This window comes from Protopterus annectens, chromosome 1.part0 (assembly GCF_019279795.1).
Source record: "Protopterus annectens isolate FY-2018-M chromosome 1.part0, PAN1.0, whole genome shotgun sequence".
Classification (NCBI taxonomy): domain Eukaryota; kingdom Metazoa; phylum Chordata; order Ceratodontiformes; family Protopteridae; genus Protopterus; species Protopterus annectens.
The window spans coordinates 1,168,524,907-1,168,542,742 of record NC_056725.1 but is presented as its reverse complement, the minus strand read 5'-3'; the positions used below and the strand labels follow the sequence as shown (position 1 = coordinate 1,168,542,742).

The window sequence follows — 17,836 nt, the reverse complement described above, 5'->3', positions numbered from 1 at the left end:
CAGCTCTCTGCAGCCTGGATTACTCTGCTGGCCCACGTGGAGTCTGTGCTGAGTAGGTACAAGCTGAAAGTTTTATACCAGGGGCTGGAAAAGCTAGAAACTGGCCCAAAATGACCAATAAACTACTAGTTACTGGCTGAAACCTCACAAAACTGGACAAAGGCAGCTCAATGCTTCCCACTCCCACTGGTAAGCAAGGTAGCTTCCTTCCCCAAATAAGGCAAGGAAACAGTACACAGGAACTACAACCAAAGCCCAGGAATCAGCAACTCTGAAACTGGACTAAACTAGTAAAGCAGGAAAGCAAGGTAGCTTCCCTTCCCCAAATAAGGCAAGGAAACAGTACACAGGAACTACAACCAAAGCACAGGAATCAGCAACTCTGAAACTGGACTAAACTAGTAAAGCAGGAAAAACAAGAGATATTTTTTCTTTTTTTTTTTTTCACAAAACAGGCAGAAACAGGTACAGCAAACACTTATAAATGCTATGAATCAGCTACTACAGCTTACACAGAAGAATTTGCTACAAATACAGTCAAATAGTAACAAACAAGGATTCCAAGTGCAATATTAAGTTAAATGCAGTAAAACAGCTTCAATGTAACAGAAAGGCAGGCGAAATACAGTTGCTAGGTATTCAGATGTGGAAAGCAACAAAAAATATACTTAGTATCAAGAAAAGTCGCTTATTCAGCTCTCTGCAGCCTGGATTACTCTGCTGGCCCACGTGGAGTCTGTACTGAGTAGGTACAAGCTGAAAGTTTTATACCAGGGGGCTGGAAAAAGCTAGAAACTGGCCCCAAACGACCAATAAACTACTAGTTACTGGCTGAAACCTCACAAAACTGGACAAAAGGCAGCTCAATGCTTCCCACTCCCACTGGTAAGCAAGGTAGCTTCCCTTCCCCCAAATAAGGCAAGGAAACAGTACACAGGAACTACAACCAAAGCCCAGGAATCAGCAACTCTGAAACTGGACTAAACTAGTAAAGCAGGAAAGCAAGGTAGCTTCCCTTCCCCCAAATAAGGCAAGGAAACAGTACACAGGAACTACAACCAAAGCCCAGGAATCAGCAACTCTGAAACTGGACTAAACTAGTAAAGCAGGAAAAACAAGAGATATTTTTTTTCTTTTTTTTCTTTTTTTTCACAAAACAGGCAGAAACAGGTACAGCAAACACTTATAAATGCTATGAATCAGCTACTACAGCTTACACAGAAGAATTTGCTACAAATACAGTCAAATAGTAACAAACAAGGATTCCAAGTGCAAGGATTCCATGTTCATAGACAGTTACATTTGTACTTACGTAGGACAAAAGAAGTTAGAAAATCTGATCAAATATTTGTCTCCTTTGTGGATTCCATATTAGGTAAATCAGTTACAAAGGTAACTTTGGCAAGATGGCTTACTGACTGTATATCTTTTGTCTACAGTAAATTGGGTATCTATTACCAAAACCTTTAAGAGCCCACTCAGCTAGACCCATGGCAACTTTATTAGTGTTCTTATCCAGGAATTCCATAGATGACATGTACAACTTCAACTTGGACTAATCCTCATACATTTATTGCTCACTACAAATTAGATCTGGTCTTGAGGAGAAGAGCAGGCTTTGGCTCAACCATGCTCAGGAATATCCTTCCTTAGAGTCCACCTGGGATTTCAGGTAGCTGGGGACTCTGTCCCAGCTGTTGAGGAATGAATGAAAATTGACACCACCAGATACAGAAGTTATGTACTCATCATAGCGTTCCATCTGAGTTGTCCATTTTCATTCTTCCTCAACTTTCCTCCTACCAACCCCCACCTATTTAACAAATGATTTCTGGAAGAACGAGAGTTTATAAGGACACCTCTGGTCTTTCCCTTGAGCTCCAAATAATGGCTTTCTATAATCAGAAATTCATAGTAATATGTCTTAATTATTCTGCTGTAGCAAACAAGATCTGAGGTATGTTGGGGTTGGTGCATTATGGGTAATGGAGAAGTTCGAGAGTTTTATAGTTACCACAGGTTATAGTCACGGACGAGTTGGATCAGAAGATTGGATCTGAACCCAACTGTTGAGGAAGAATGAAAATGGACTACACAGACGGAATGTTATGTTGAGTACATAACTTCTTTTTAATGCTTCTTGGAGTTGCTAAGTCAGCGATTGTTTTCGTAGCTGGACTCTGACTTGCCAAATATTACCCTTCTCCTTTGGACATGTAACTAAGGAAACAAAGAAACATTTCCCAAACCTGTAATCAAAGCACAAGTGTTTGTGATTTAGATAAGCAGAGAGAAATTGCTAATTGGTAGAGTTGCTATAGTTAGTACATCTGCCTGCTGGAGCATACACTTAGGACAGAACTAAATTTTTCATTAAGTGCCTGTAAGGTCTCCCTCAACAAGCTCATGATGAGTTTTCGTTTTTGTAGCCAAACCCATCATAGGTTATAGCAGTAAACATTTCACTTGTACTTTGGGGAGTTTACTTAGACTACCACATTATGCGCAAATTGCTCTTCCCAATGGACAGAGTCGCCTTATCAAGAAAACAGACCTGAGGGCATGTCCCTGGCCCTAAAGACCATTGAAACCAAGTCCATTGTGTGTTACTTAAGCAAGCACTGAGACTACAAATTGCACTTCATGTGCAGGAAGGCAAACAGGGGCATCACTCTAGAAAATGTGGTCCTCTTCCTCTCCTAGTCAGCTGATTAGGTCCAACATAAGGTAGTATTGAACCCACTCTGTTTCTTCCATGGTCCTGGAAGTTCTTGTATGCATTCCTGCCTTTCCCACATATTTCATGTCTTGTTGCAGAGTTCAAGGAAGAAAGACAAAAAATAATTTTTATCATCCTTTGGTGGCTGTTATGGATGTGGTTTCAGGCAGTGATGCATGAAATTCTTTTGGTCTAACCTAGGATGACCTGCATGATTGAAGTGACATTTAGTCTGCTAGATTTGGCAACTCTTGTGTCAGAAATGATTGATAGTGCTAAACAGCCTTCTACATGGTGTGCCCGTGTCTCTAAATGAAAGTTAAGCAAAGCAGTACTACATACTTCCCTGGTTGGTGAGCCTCATACACCTATGTGATATGAGCCTTAGTTATTCCAAGGTCATGGAGAGTATGACAGCTGTGTGTGCACATCCCTAATTGTATAGTGCAGCATTATGGCCCAGGACTGGTTAGTGGGCAGTTCTTTACAGGAGTGATGCAGCTAGCTCTGCCCTTCTTTAAAGAACCCCAACCCTTCTTGTGACCTAAACTTTGTGGTTAAGAGGCTTGATTGTTCAGCATTTGATTCTCCTAGCTTGACAGCATTGGAATCCATGGCTTGGAAGACACTTGATGTTGGCAGTCATCACCTGTTTTCATAGGATCTCAGCTCTTTAGACTGTTATGTGTAGGGAACCACATGCCTTTTTTTTCACAAGTATAGCATGTCCCTCAGGAGGAATCCACAGTTCTTTTGGAAGGTGTTTTTACAGTTATTACTGAACCATTTTATTAACATCCTAGCTTTCTTTGTGGCCGAAATCAAGAGAGAGGTGACTCTTCTTACCCATGACACAGACCAACAATTAAGGTGTTAACCTGAATCAGGTGCATAAAATTGTGGTATGACTAGCCATTGCTAGGCAGACACTTTGGAAGTGGATTGCCACTGCATTATTTTTTTCCTGTCCTGTGGCTAATTGCTCATTGGTAAATGTTGTGATTATTTATTTATTTATTTTATTTATTTATTTTACATTTGTTAACCGGGATGGTCCGGCTGGATACATGTCCATTTTCAGCGGAGTCCCGGGGAGAAAAGCTCCAAAGATACAAATTAAGCTAAGAAATAGACATTACAAATAAATGTTCAACTAATAGAGGTTACATAGAAGAAGATTGTAGACATAGTACATAGATATAACGAAACAGACAATCCACAAAAATGTGGTTACAATACAAGTTGATTGTAGACATAGTATATGCATTCTTCCGTGAGGCCAGTGGCATGCTTTTCTTTTTGACAATGGAGGTCGAGGATAACAATAGTTGGAGTTGCAGTCATAAAGGATCACATTAATTAAAATGAGGGGGAGTAGCTGAGCAGAGTGTGTTGGAGGGAAGTATGAAGTCTTAGTCTGGGTTGGTACTGGGGCATATCCAGTGCGACTTGAGGTGACTTATAAGTTTATGTTTAAATATGGTTGGAGAAGATTCTTTGGTAATGTCAGTAGGTAGTGAGTTCCAGATTTACCGACAGAGTTGGTGAAGAGAGTCACCTGCAGCATGGTTGGATTTGATTGTAAGTACTAGGAGTTTGGTGGATGAGTGGGCGAATGTTATTGTAGGGCAGATTGTGTTTCTTAGGGCTGGGGTAGTGTCCGTTGGTGGAGGATCTTATGCGACTTTGAGTTGGTTGAGCTGTAGGAGGTGGGGTAGTTCCAACCAGCCCAGGAGTTTCAAGTTCTGGCAATGGTGGGTACGGTAGGGTGAGTCAGTAGCAAATCTGGCGATTTGGTTGTAGCATGAAGACAGTTTTTTAAGATTGGTTTTATTCAGGTGGGAGAATAGTGGAGAGGCATAGAGAAGGGTAGATAGGAGGTGGGAGCGGGCAATTGTTATTCTAGCTTGGTGAGGTATGCTTTGATCCTGAACAGACTGCCAAGTTTTATATTGGTAGTTTTTATCGTTTGATTGATGTGTGCATCAAATCTGAGGTTGCAGTCGATCATGACACTCAATAGTTTAGTTTGGGTAACTGGGGTGATGATGGTACCATTATTAGCTGTTATATTGAACAGAAGTGAGGTGGTCCTGTGTGTTGGGGTAAAGAGAAGTAGTTTAGTTTTATTGGGATTTAGTATTAGGCGTTGGTTTAGCAGCCAGTTTTCTACCTTGTTGAAGGTGCTTTGTGTTATTTTGGTAAGTTCGGCTGGGGTGGAGGCAGTGCAGATCAAGGTTGAGTCATCTGCATATTGAATGCAGGTAGTCTCTGGTATGGCTGTGCTAAGTTCATTTATAAAGATGGAGAACAGAAGGGGACCTAGTATTGAGCCTTGGGGTACTCCTAGTCTGATGGAGAGGTGTGAGGAGAGTTTACCCTCCCACAGTACAGCCTGTTTCCTGTATTGTAGGTAGGATTCAAACCATTAGAGGGCCAGTTTGTTTAAGTTGTTGGCCTCCAGGCAGTTCATTAGCTTTTTGTGGTCCACCATGTCAAAGGCCTTGGACAGGTCTAGGAAGAGAGCAGAGGACAGTACGTTGTTGTTACGATTTTGATTTATGCTTAATTCTCCAGAGAAGTGCCTTCATGACTTATGTTAAGAATGTCTTTACTGCAGGTATGTCTGTCACAGCCTCTTGACCTTTGGTGCACATCTTCTCCAAGCATTATTGTCAACTGTGACTCAGGGAGTCAGGCAACGTTTCGGAAGTCACTACTCCCAGATGTAGTTGTCTGGATTCCATTCTTGTGAAGACCTCTTGGTATTTCCTTGCAGGTCAATATGTAAGCATCAAATCATTATTTCTTCATTTTAATTAAAGTGCTCACAAGTAGTATGGAGGCATACTGTCAGTCTTTGGTTATGGTATGCATGTGCTTAAGTAGCGAGAGTGGAATGAACTGGTATATGATCAGAGGTATGTAAATGTAGGATTTTACAGAAGAAAGTGCTGAATTCTGAGTATGGAAAAGATGTACCCAAACAACCAAGGAACTATGAAGGATGTGATATCACCTGTTACATAAAGCATGCTTATGTTGTTATCAAGAGCAGCTTACAGTAGTATAGTCAACTTGTATTCTGTTTCATGAGCGTCAGCTCATTTCATAACATTGGATGCATCTGACTTATGCAAGAGTTTAAGGAAGGAATTGTCAGTCATTTCCAAGTGTATGTATTGATCACCAACCTAATGGTTCAAGTAGGCTGAGTCAACAAGGATTCAGTGAAGTGAGATTACACATCATATTCCATTTTGAAGATATGTTTTATTGCCTGACCACATCTGTTTTTTAAAGAGACCTGGATGTTTGTGCTCCATGCCATAATAGAGTATGTTGGGTGTATTTGTGTTATCATCATAATAAAATATGTATAGATGTGGTTAACTATCTCAAATCTGAAGTAGTTTACTTCATTTGATCTTCAACCTGTCGGAATACGGATCCGTATCGGATCTGAGCCAGCAAAGATTACATCAGCTCCAAGCTCCAGACTCCTCCCCTTACCCATAACACACCTCCCTTGCCTTCCATCCCCAGATCTCGTTTGCCGCGATTGTGAAACATCGTATCTCTAGAGCTGCAGCTATCAGGGTGTTTTTGGATTGTAAGTTTACTAAAGTTTTCTGTTTATTTAGCCATTTTAGATTATTATAGGTACCCTTTCTCCCCTCTAATTGCTTTGGCATTGTGTGTAGGCTTGTAGTTAGTTAGTGTAGTTTGTCTGTGGTGCTCCTCTCCCCCCTTTTTAGTCCGTCTAGTGTGGTGAGTGGGTTTGTTGTTAGTTTATAAGAAGAAAGTTTTTTGTTTGTTCTCTCGCTTTCTTCTGTAAGCATGGCCAAAAGGCTTATCTTTAAGCACTGCATAGAGTGTGGCCATAAGTTCTCCCCAGCGGATAGCCACACTTTGTGTGTATTGTGTTTAGGTGTGGCCCACCTAAATGTTGATTGTTCCATTTGTGTGGGGTTCAACCCCTGAGCCTTGCAGGACAGAAAGGCCAAGTTGGCCCTCAAAGGGCTTCTTGTCACTGGTCCTCCCTCCTTGTCCTCTGCTTCAGTCACTGCAGCTGCCATGACTGCCTCTCCTGCTTCTCTGCCTCTGGCCTCCCCTCCCTCCCAGGCTGGGACTCAAACTCCCGCTTCTAAGCCTGTAATAGCAGAGCAGAGGAGGGGTAGAGAGTGGGAGAGAGAGTTGAGGATGAAGGAGAAGAGGAAGAGGTCTCCGGACATCTCGTCACCAAGCAAGTCTGCTTGGATCCATACTCCCCTTGGCTCCGGTCTCCGAGGTTCTCCCCGGAGCCAGAGGAGGCACCCCCAGTCTCCCAGGCCTCAGCTCCCCGACCGGCTAAGTCGGAGTCTGTGGCATCGTCTCGGTCGACCTGTTCTCTGTCGGACATAGATCTGAATAAGATGATGAGGCACTTTATCAGTACATAGATCCAGATGGGGGTCTTGCCAGCCCCCCCTCCCTTAGGAGGGGGCAGCTCGCTTCCTTTTTTTCAGCCTATTACTCCTTCCCTGATCCAACCTTTGGCTTCGGAGTTCTCGGATCCGAGGTTGGCCTTGGTCGGGGGGTGTCGGCACCGACGGTCCTCGTGTCCTCGATGCCGGCAGCTGTCTGGAGCATCTTGGATCCAACCAGTTCAAATCCGAGCTGATCTCAGAGCCGGAGCCTGGGGGTCGGATTCGAGGGAGTGGAACCTTTACCATCGGCTCCAACATTGTCGGTCCAGGTTCCCTCTCTTGGAGCTCCAGCCACTTTGGGTCCGGCTCCGATTCTCGCATCAGACCCGGGGAGACCGGTCTCCTTATTGGCTTCACAGGAGGTCTGCTCTCCTTCGGCGTTCAATGTGGTAGAACGGGTCCTCTCCATCAGATCGAAGCCCCTGACCACCCCCTCGGGCTCCATCCAGACCCCCTTGTATTACCAGAGGGACAGCCCATGCCCGAAGGGCCCCAGACATTTCCCCCAGAAGAACAGATGGCTTGCAAGCACTCCCTGTAGAGCCCCATGGGAGATGTGCCTCATGTAAGAGGAGACATTTGGACTCCCCTGAGTCCCTAACCGAGAACACAGACTTAGATGACGGGGAGGGCTCCCCAAGGTCACCTCCCAAAGATGTCTCCTTTGGAGATATCATGGAGATCCTGTGCCAGCAGGGAGGTTGGTCTGCCCCCAAGCCCTTCTCTGATGTTTCTGGAGGCCTTCAGCATGGGCCCATCTGTGTCTTGGATGTCCCCCCCCCCGCGGATCCTTTAGTGTATTTGATCACCTCGCGGCCGTGGAAGGAACTTGATACCATGGACCTGACCCCCAAGTGCCCTGATAAGGTTTTGAGTCCCCCAATAGACAGGCCTTCCTGGAACAAGGGCTCCCCAGTGGACGCCATGGTGGTAGTAGCAGCCAAGAAGAGGGAACTATCTCAGGAAAGTTCTTCTGTCCACCCTTCTGACCGAAAGTCTCGGATGATGGACTGGCTAGGAAAGCAGATGTATGCTTCAGCTACCGTTTCATTAAGGGCACTGAACTACTTGGCGAATGTCATGAGACTCCAATGCGACCTGGTGAAGGAGCTGCAGGAGTTTCCACCCAAGTCCATGTCACAGGAGGACAAGGCTTCATTCAGCATGAAAATGGCCACTTTGAGAGCAGCATCGAATACGTCCATGAGACTCCACTTCCATGCAATGGAATGAGCGGCTAGGGAGGCTGGGTCCAGTGTGCCCAGGAGGCGTAATGCCTGGCTCAGGTTGTGCCAATTTACTGAACCCTTTAAGGCGTCCTTTGCCAATGCCCCTTATGATGACTCGACTCTGTTCGGGAAGACCATCAGGGAGACACTAGTCCAGATGGAGAAGGATGGGAAGACACTGTCTCCTGTCAAGATCTGCTTCTCTAACCCCCAAAGGTCCTTTTCCTGGAACCAGAGATGACAAAAGAAGATGTGGTTTCGGAAGTCTCAGTATTCCCGGGACACTCAGGGCTCTTCTTCCCCCAGAGGCAGAGGGGGACAGAATGGATGCTGGCCCAGAGGCTGATGGGGTCCGAGAAACATCGGTTCTCAAGAACCTTTCTCAGATAGACCCAGGCAGCAACCCTGAGGAGTTGCCCGACTGCTCTACTCTGGAGGCAGTCAGGGGATGAATGTCCTTGCACCCAGCGGCATGGGAGTCCATAACAATGGACCGCTGGGTGCTGCAAATCATGTCCAGAGGATATTCTATCCCCTTCGTGGGTTCTCCAACACTTCCCGGATGTTCCACCCACGCAAAGGGAGGCAGCAGCACAAGAAATTTCCAAGCTGCTAGGAAAACGAGGCATCAAAACCATCCCCCCAGATCAGTCCGGATTGGGCTTCTACTCCAGGTTCTTTTTGGTGCCAAAGAAAATGGGGGACTTTCTACCCTGTACCTCTCAGTAGCCAAAGAAAAGTTCCAGATGGTCACACTACAGTCCATCATGCTGTACCTGCAAAAGAGTGACTGGATGTGCTCGTTAGTTCTCCAGGATGCTTACTATCACATAAAAATGCACAGAAGCTCCAGGAGGTTTTTCTGCTTCTGGCTAGGGGCCAATCATTACCAATTTCGAGCACTACCCTTTGGTCTAACCACAGCCCCCAGGGCGTTTACTAAAGTGATGGCGGTGGTAGCAGCTCACCTGAGGCTTCAGGGGATTCAGGTCTATCCGTACCTGGATGATTGGCTCCTCACTGCTCTCATCAGGCGTCTACTTTCCCAAACCAGTGTCTCCTTTATGACACTTGCCCTGAGTTTGGGTATTGCAATCAACACATCCAAATCTCTGCTAGAACCTGTACAGATAATAGACTACATTGGTGCCAGGATAGACACACTCCAAGGAAAAGTGTTCCTGACCTCGGAGAGTTCAAAACCTCAGGATGCATGTCTCCCTAATTTACCATTCTCATCTCCCGACAGCTGAATGTGTATTGAGGGCCCTAGGCTCGATGGCAGTGACCATAACTCTCCTTCCATGTGCCTGACTACACATGCAGATTCTTCAGTGGACTTTAGCAGTTCAGTGGTCCCTGTTGTATTTACCACTATCCTATCCACCTAAATCCAGTGAGTCAGTTGTCCTTCATATGGTGGATGAGCTCTCCAGACATTTTGGAGGGACGACCCTTCATTCCAGCCCCGGCCCAAGCCACAGTGACCACGGATGCCTCCCAACTCGTGGGGGGGGGCATTGTTCGGGCAGGACAGTCCAAGGCCTGTGGTCCCCCATAGAGACCAGTTTGCATATCAATGTCCTAGAGATGAGGGCGTTCCTTCTAGTGTTGCAGGCCCTTCATGCCTTTCTTCCTCAGGGGACGATTGCTATTCAGACAACATGTCATTAGTCTGGTACATCAGCAAACAGGGAGGGCCATGAGAGTGTGGGAATGGGCGATCACCACCGGTCGCTTTCTTATCGCAATGCACATTCCGGGATGGTCCAACATTCTAGTGGATAGGCTAAGTCGAACCATTCTAATGCCTTACGAGTGGTCTCTGAATCTGTCAGTAGCGGAACAGATTTTCAGCAAGTGGGATCAACCTTGCTGCGATCTATTCGCATCTCCTTCCAACACGAAGTGCAGCAGGTTTTTCGCTGTGAGCCCCCCGCTGGGGGAGTCGCCCAGAGGCACTCTTGTTCATGCAGTCTTCTGTATGCTTACTTTCCAGTTCCTCTCACCCCAAGGTTTCTGAAGAAAGCCTGTTGATTGGGGAGCAAGGTGATCCTCATTGCCCCATTCTGGCCTCGCCAGGTGTGGTTTCCCTTCCTTTGGTCTCACATTCTGGCTCCACCTTGGATCCTAAAATCCTTTCAGGATCTGATTTTACACCTATCAGGGGTGCCTCATCCAAATCTGGACAGCCTGAAGCTCACGGCTTGGCTGCTCCAGTTCCCATGATTGCTAGGACTCCCAGACTTTCCTCCTCAGTTAAGTCTATTTTGGTAGCTGCTCATAAGTCTTCAACCAGAAAGATTTATCGCAGCAAGTGGAAACGTATTTCTTTCTGGGTTTCTCAGAGGAGTTTAGATCCTTTCATGGCTCCTATTTCCGCCATTTTTGATTTCCTAGCTAATATTTTCCAACACGGAGCTAGTTCTTCTATTGTCAAAATTCAATTGGCTGCCATTTCTCATTTTCATGTGGGCAAGAATTCTGCATCATTGGCATCTTCTAGACTGTGTAAAGCCTTCATCAAAGGCACCTTTTTGCTACGCCCCCCGGTCAAAGATCCTGTCCCTCCGTGGGACCTTACTATGGTTCTCCAAGCTCTGGTCACCCCTCATCTTGAGCCTGCCGCTACTGTTGATCTAAAATTTCTTTCGTGGAAAACAGCTTTTCTGGTTACTATTTACCTCTGCTAGAAGGGTTTCAGAATTACAGGCCTTGTCCATAAAATTCCTGTACATGATTTTTCATAAAGATAGAGTTTCCCTTCGAACCAATCTATCCTTTCTTCCTAAGGTGGCATCACCAGTCAGTATCAATCAGGCTATAAATTTGCCTGTGTTTTTTTTCCCAATTTTACCAACAGGATGGAATACAAACTACACATGTTGGATGTTCACAGACCGTTACAATTCTATTTACACAGGGCAAAACATTTATGTAAATATGATCAATTGTTTCGTGCTATAGACCCTTTCTGGGCAAACCTATTTCCAAGGTCATGATAGCTAGATGGATTTCTTCATACATCCTGCAGGTCTGCAAGGGCAAAGGCATGTCTCCTTCAGGTCAGATTAAAGCTCATTCCACTAGGTCCATGGCTACATCTGCAGCTTTCTGGTCTAGGGTGTCCTTGGATGACATTTGCTCTGCAGCTACTTGGTCCTCATCTCATACGTTTATCTCCCATTATAAATTGGATTTGACATTTAGAAGGAGAGCATCCTTTGGCTCCGTGGTGCTCTGGAATATCCTTCCATGAGGGCCACCCAGGAGTTTAGTAGCTGGGGACTCTGTTCCACAGATTGAAGATCAAATGAAGTAAACTACTTCAGATAAAGAAGTTATGTACTCACCATAACGTTCCATCTGAGTAGTTGTACTTCATTTGTCTTCAATCGTCCCTCCCTCCTTCCCCCAGACCTTTGGCGCATGTTCAGCCTGCAGGCTGTAAGTATAGGTCACAAGTATGTTATCAGGTCGGGTTATAAGTGTAAGTTCAGCAAACTCGATCTGAGGATGGAAGGCAAGGGAGATGTATTATGGGTAAGGGAGGAGTCTGGAGCTTGGAGCTAATGCTAGTAATCTGTGCCGGCTCGGATCCGATACAGATCCGTATTCCCACAAATTGAAGACAAATGAAGTACAACTACTCAGATGGAACATTGTGGTTAGTACATAACTTCTTTTTTTGATTCTAACCAAAGCTACACTTACTTTGGAGTCCATAACATGATTTTAGGTGGTGTTCATCAATTTCTTTTGTGATTCCAGGCATTTGGTGGGGGGAGTGGTCCCACCTAACATCAATTGCAACTGATTTGTTTTCTTTAGAAGTGAGAACTCCTTCACATCAGGATCCCCTTGCGTACTGTCATATTATGATTTGCTTGTTTCAGAAGTCCCTGCATCTAATGATCTTAGACATCTTTAATGTGCCCATGTAAGCTGCTGCTTATGTGTAGATCACAAAGGCATCAGGCTCAATATGCTACTGGTCTAGGAGGCTGCAGTATGTTACCCCAGCCTTTTCCTGTGATCAGCCCTACTTTGACCTTTGCCACACTCTCCCAGGAAATGGGAGATCAGGCTTTCTGAAGCTCCCTTTGGCACCACTGCTATAGATTCTAACCATTCGCATCATGAGGATGGCATTTTAAATGTTTTGATTTCAGATGAATTTTTATTCTACAGACTTTTTTCAGTATTTTACGTGAGCTACATTTTCCCACTTACAGTCTTATCTGTTGGATACAAATATGAACCCAATTCCAAGATTGCTTCCATGCTGAGACACATGGTGTAGCAAGTCACTGGTTGATCATTTGTAGATTGAGTCTTCCAAAGGTGTTTATCACCACTGAGAGGTTAGGAAGTGGGTCTTGCACAAATCTGAACAGTATAATAAATTTTAGTCAATGTATTAGTTAAACAAGTTATTTGCCTCTCCATGATGCTGATTACATTCCTTTTGAGAACTATACTGTGAAGGGAAATAATTCTGACTGCAAGTCTTCATGTCACTTTCTGTTTCATTTCAGGAACTGGCAAGACGATGCTGATGGACATGTTTTATTCCTATGTACAAGTTAAACAGAAAAAGAGAGTCCATTTCCATGGCTTCATGTTAGATGTTCATGAAAGTAAGTGATTGACATTTGTGTGCCACGTTTCAGAATTCTGTTATATGTAATTCTTAATATGAAATTATGTTTCCTTTTGAGTGGAAAATTTAGTGCCTAATGAAAAAATAGTCCTGTTGCATGTTAAGGTCGTCCATTTATTAGTGGCATAGTGTTTCAAATCTGTTACACAGTTTAGGAAGAGTATATCCAAAGTGTATTATCTTATTTGAAGCTTCTGTAACCTTTTCTCCTACAGTATCTTCTACAAATCAGCAAGAATCCTCCTATACGATGCATTCATTGCATGAAATGGGCTGTCCTCCAAACTTCACTGTGTCCTTTGGTTTGCAATATTTGTTGGAGCTCACCCATTATTTTCCAAATTATGCATCAGTTTTGTGTGTGACTTTTTTAACCTTCCCTTCTTTGCACTAAGCAGCTCATCACCTTGCTACTTAACACTTAACTCTTTTGTTGTCGCTTGTCAGTATATTGCCATTTCAAGTTCTTTTAAGATCTATGGTTGTTGCAGGAAGATGTCTGAAAGACCTGTTTAGAAATCAGGTGGGTGATACCCGCAGGACCACAGAGTTTAAAGTATAGTTGTTAAACAGAGGATTTCCCTGCATGGATAAGGGCATTTTAGGTAACTAGCTCTTGCTGCGTATCATAGGAAGAATGAGCAAAAGTTAAACATAGCCCAAAGGGTTTTTCCATTGATATAGGCATAGATTATTTCATCAATAAGCCTTCTTCATATTGCTGTTAAGTGTCTTTTGACAATAACAGAGCATTCAACTGTGAATTAGCTTAGACCTATTTATTGCCAAAGCTATTTTGTTAAAACAGTTTTCTCTGAAGGTTTTTATGGAATGACCTCCTAGTCTTTGTGTCAGTGATAGTTCTATCCTTATCAGCAAGATGTTCACTGTGAACACAGGTGTTGTAACTTCATCAAAGATTCCTTCTTCTGGGTCAGCAATAGTCCTTCCATCCAACCTGTCCTTGTCAGATCAAGGTTTTCCAAATTGTGGGTAGGTAATGGATTGCTACACATCAGTTTTATTTTCAGGTTCCTGTGTCACCATTTTTATCTTTTTTCCTCTACTCTCTGTTTTACAGAGTCATCTCTTAGATCAGTTCAGTGCTGTTAGGCACAGCTTGGTCAAAGCAGCAACAGAGGACTCATCCCTATGGGGTGAAAATAGTGAGTCCATTTGTACTGCTATTGACCTGAATCTGGGAACAGTCTCAAGTCGGCAGTAGGGCTGTCTGAGAGGGACAGGATGATGCAGCCAGTGGCTCTCCTTTCCCAGGGGAGAAGGGATTCGAGAAACCTGATGCCTATGACACGTGTGGTGGAAATCCTCAGAGGTCATCTGTTTAGATTTTGGGGAGGGGGGTTGACAACTTCTCCAGTGTCATTGCCATAGCCACTCCTATAGTGTGGACTTGAACTTGCCATCATAAGGATGACAGCTCCCAGCTACAAGTATGTAATTTCCCAATGGCTCCTCCGCTCCCCAAGGATATATGTGTGAGGTACTGTCAAGGCCAACTTCTCAAGGAGTCAGGTGGCTTACCCGGTAAAAAAGCATAGACTGGTCAGTTGGTGGATCCTAGGGTTGGACAGCCTTGGCAGCCAGGTGAGCCACCAGAAGACTGTACATCACTGAGAGCTTGGGGAAAGAAATGTACTAAAAATGCAGTAGAGGTTACTTATTTTGGTTTCTGGACCATTGTTTTCTGGCCCTTTAGCACTATTGAAATTGTCATGTCTTGAATGACAATGGTTCACTTCAGTGATTATCTCCTTCTTTTTCAGGAAAAATGGTTATGCCCTTTCATAAGATCTAGAATGAACACAGTATAAGAACTGAAGGGCAAATTTGCTCCACAGCTGACCCTGGTTCAATTAGCATCTCATCCATCTGAGGGGCTGTCATGGGAGGATGGATATGCGTATCACTGAAGGGTAGGACATATGTTCATGAGGGTCTCGCAGTCGGTTCCCAACAGAGGCTGGGGACACACTGGAGCATGGTCCAATGAAGGTTGGGACATTGGTTGAGTTACCATGGAGGTGGGATGCTATAGTACTGTTCCTTATTGCACAGCTGTCATGGATATCATGGTTGTGTGTGTGTGTGGGGGGCCTGAAAGTTGGGGCATAAAAATGCGAAACAATCCTGGCATCAATATGATGCTGCACAAAGATACTCTATCTGTTCTCCGGTCCTAGACATGGTTTGGGATTAGCGTAGAAGGCTAAGGCAGGCCAAATACATCCAATCAACAAGAGTAGCTGGGGGCAAACTGCGAGTGCTTTAAAAAAAGTCCTGCTGCTTCATCAGTGATTATATATCAGCTTTATGTATGTGCTATTTTTATCTTTTCCCTTATCTGCACAAGTTAAATCACCACCTTGTCACTGCCCCATCAGCCTTTCCATTTTGATGTTAAGTTGTCTATCTCGCCTTCATTCTTGCTGGTTGGGTTCGGAGCTGATCCTCGGCTCCGACTCAGCTATCTACTAAAGCTCGAGAGCTATTTACTGGCTCGAGGCCTCCCCATATCCCACAATGCTTGGCGCTAGATACCCAGATCTCATTTGCCGCTTCAGCTACGAGGTTGCGCTTTTACTGGCTCAGGTAGTATTAATCCTTTTTTTCTATTATTAGCTAATATTTACCTTGTATTTTTCTTAGATATAGTTAGTTTTACCCTTGTAGTATAGTTAGACTGTTTCCCCTAGTTTATCCCACTAAGGAAACTCATTTTCTGTTAGAGAGTTTCTACCCCCCCTTTTTCTTCTCTATTAGTGGCTAACCCCACCCTTTTTTGTACCTATAGGAGTAGTGTTTAGCCTTGTACTTTTTATATTTATATGATTAAGGATAGTTGTTCTTGTTATTAAGTGTGGTGTGATAGTTTTTTGTAGTTATTATTGTTAGCTTAACTAGTGCGGGTGTGTGAGTGTTTCTGTGTGCCTTTTTATGCACTAGTTTAATTTTTCTCTTTAGTATCCCCTGGCCAGTATGTCCAAGGATACTAAAGTCTCAGGCTTCAAGAAGTGTGACTTGTGCTGTCAGAAGATGTCTCTGACAGACGGTCACACTTGTGTGTATTGCTTGGGTTCCCTATACCTTCTCGGTCTGTCACGCCTTCAGCCCGAGAGTCCTGCAGGAGCGTAGGAACAAGCTTATTTTGAGAGGCTTACTTAAGCCAGAGGGATCCCCGGTGAAGCCTCAGTCGGGGAAATCCTTAAAGCCCGCCAAGCCGTCGGCTCCCATTTCGGAGCCGTCGCCGGGTGGAGCATCTGCCTCCTCCTCTTCAGTTCCGGCTGGAGCCGACAGCTCTAGACCTCAATCGGCTCCGACTTTAGTGTCGGAACCGTTGTTGGGTCGAAAATGTTCTAGGTCCCCTTCCCTAGAATCAGTTGGTTCGGCTCCGAGGTCACCATTGCTTCAGTCTGAACGACGCCATAGGTCCCACTCCTCTCGGTCCTCCGGGTTATCTGATCATGACTTGGAGAGGGTGGTCAGTAGACTCCTTAAATCACAGGCCCTGGCCAAAATGTTAACCAGCCCTTCTGAACAGACTGTGGCTGTCCCGGTGTCTTCAGCAGTTCCTCCTCCGACTCCCCCTTTGTGTTCAGAGCCAGAGCTGGTTGGGGCTTGAATCTTGGAAAGGAGCCGATACCATACCTTTCGGCTCCTTCGTCGGCTCCGATCTCTTCATTGGTTCCTTCCTTGGAGGGATCTGGGCGCCGGGACTCCTTCATCGGCTCCGAGGGGGCGAGTGGCATTGGACCCTTGTCCGACCACGATCTCCCTCTCGGGGCTTCTGCGCAGGTGAGCTCAGCCTTGACATCAGCCGCGGAGCCGTCCCTCTTGGTGCCGGGAGGGGTTCACGTCTCTTTGGAGCGGGGACCCTCTGCTCTGCCTGATAGGGGCACCTTCGAGGTCATGAGGAGCGTGCTGACTCCTGAGTCGGCTCCTCGATCGGCCCCTTCGGCTCCTCCCCCCATGGTGCCTGCATCGGTCTCTGTCCACCCTCCTGACCCCAAGCATGGAGAACAGACGCTCCAGGTCGCCCCATTGGTAGTATCTTCCTCTTCCGAGACCTTCCCTGATCATTCAGAGGAGCCCCCTCGGAAGAGAAAATGTAAGAGGAAACATGTGGACTCCCCCAAGTCAGTCACGTCTGATACCAACTTGGAGGATTCGGAAGGGTCCCCAAGATCCCCCTTTGAGGATGTCTCCTTTTCAGACATCCTAGAGATCCTTAAGCAGAGGGGGAACTGGACTGCCCTTAACCCTTCCGAGGATGAGTCGGTATACCTGGACACGTTTGGTTCTCACCCTTCCACCTCCTGGGTGTCTCCACCCTTCGACCCGCTCATGGAAGTAGTGGCTCGAAGGGAGTGGTCAGCCCCGGACACAGTGGAACCAACTCCCTGCAGGCCCACTAAGTTCATTACAGCCCCACCCAACAAACAATTTTTGACAAAAGGTGTCCCCATTGATGCCATGGTAGTGGCAGCAGCCACAAAGAAGGAGTTGGCTGACCCTTCGGTGCCTGTCCATCCACCTAATAAAGAGTCTAGGACAATGGACAGGTACGGGAAGTGGATGTTTTCCTCAGCGACCTTTTCCATGCGGTCATTGAATTAGCTGTGCCACTTCACCCGCCTTCAAAGGGATCTTCTCAAGGAACTGGGTGATACCCTTCAGGATCCATCAGCTGCGGGGGCTCAGGATAAGATTAACTCCCAGCTGGTGACCCTTAACTCTA

General features: G+C 45.4%; 1 protein-coding gene across 1 annotated transcript in view; it reads left to right on the top strand.

Moving 5' to 3' along the window:
* AFG1L (AFG1 like ATPase) overlaps window positions 1-17,836 on the top strand; it is a 1,902,723-nt gene that overhangs the window by 343,504 nt on the left and 1,541,383 nt on the right. Inside the window, exon 4 of the mRNA XM_044065354.1 lies at window positions 12,956-13,057. Coding sequence (XP_043921289.1) covers window positions 12,956-13,057 — 102 coding nt within the window. The remainder of the gene's footprint in view (window positions 1-12,955; window positions 13,058-17,836) is intronic.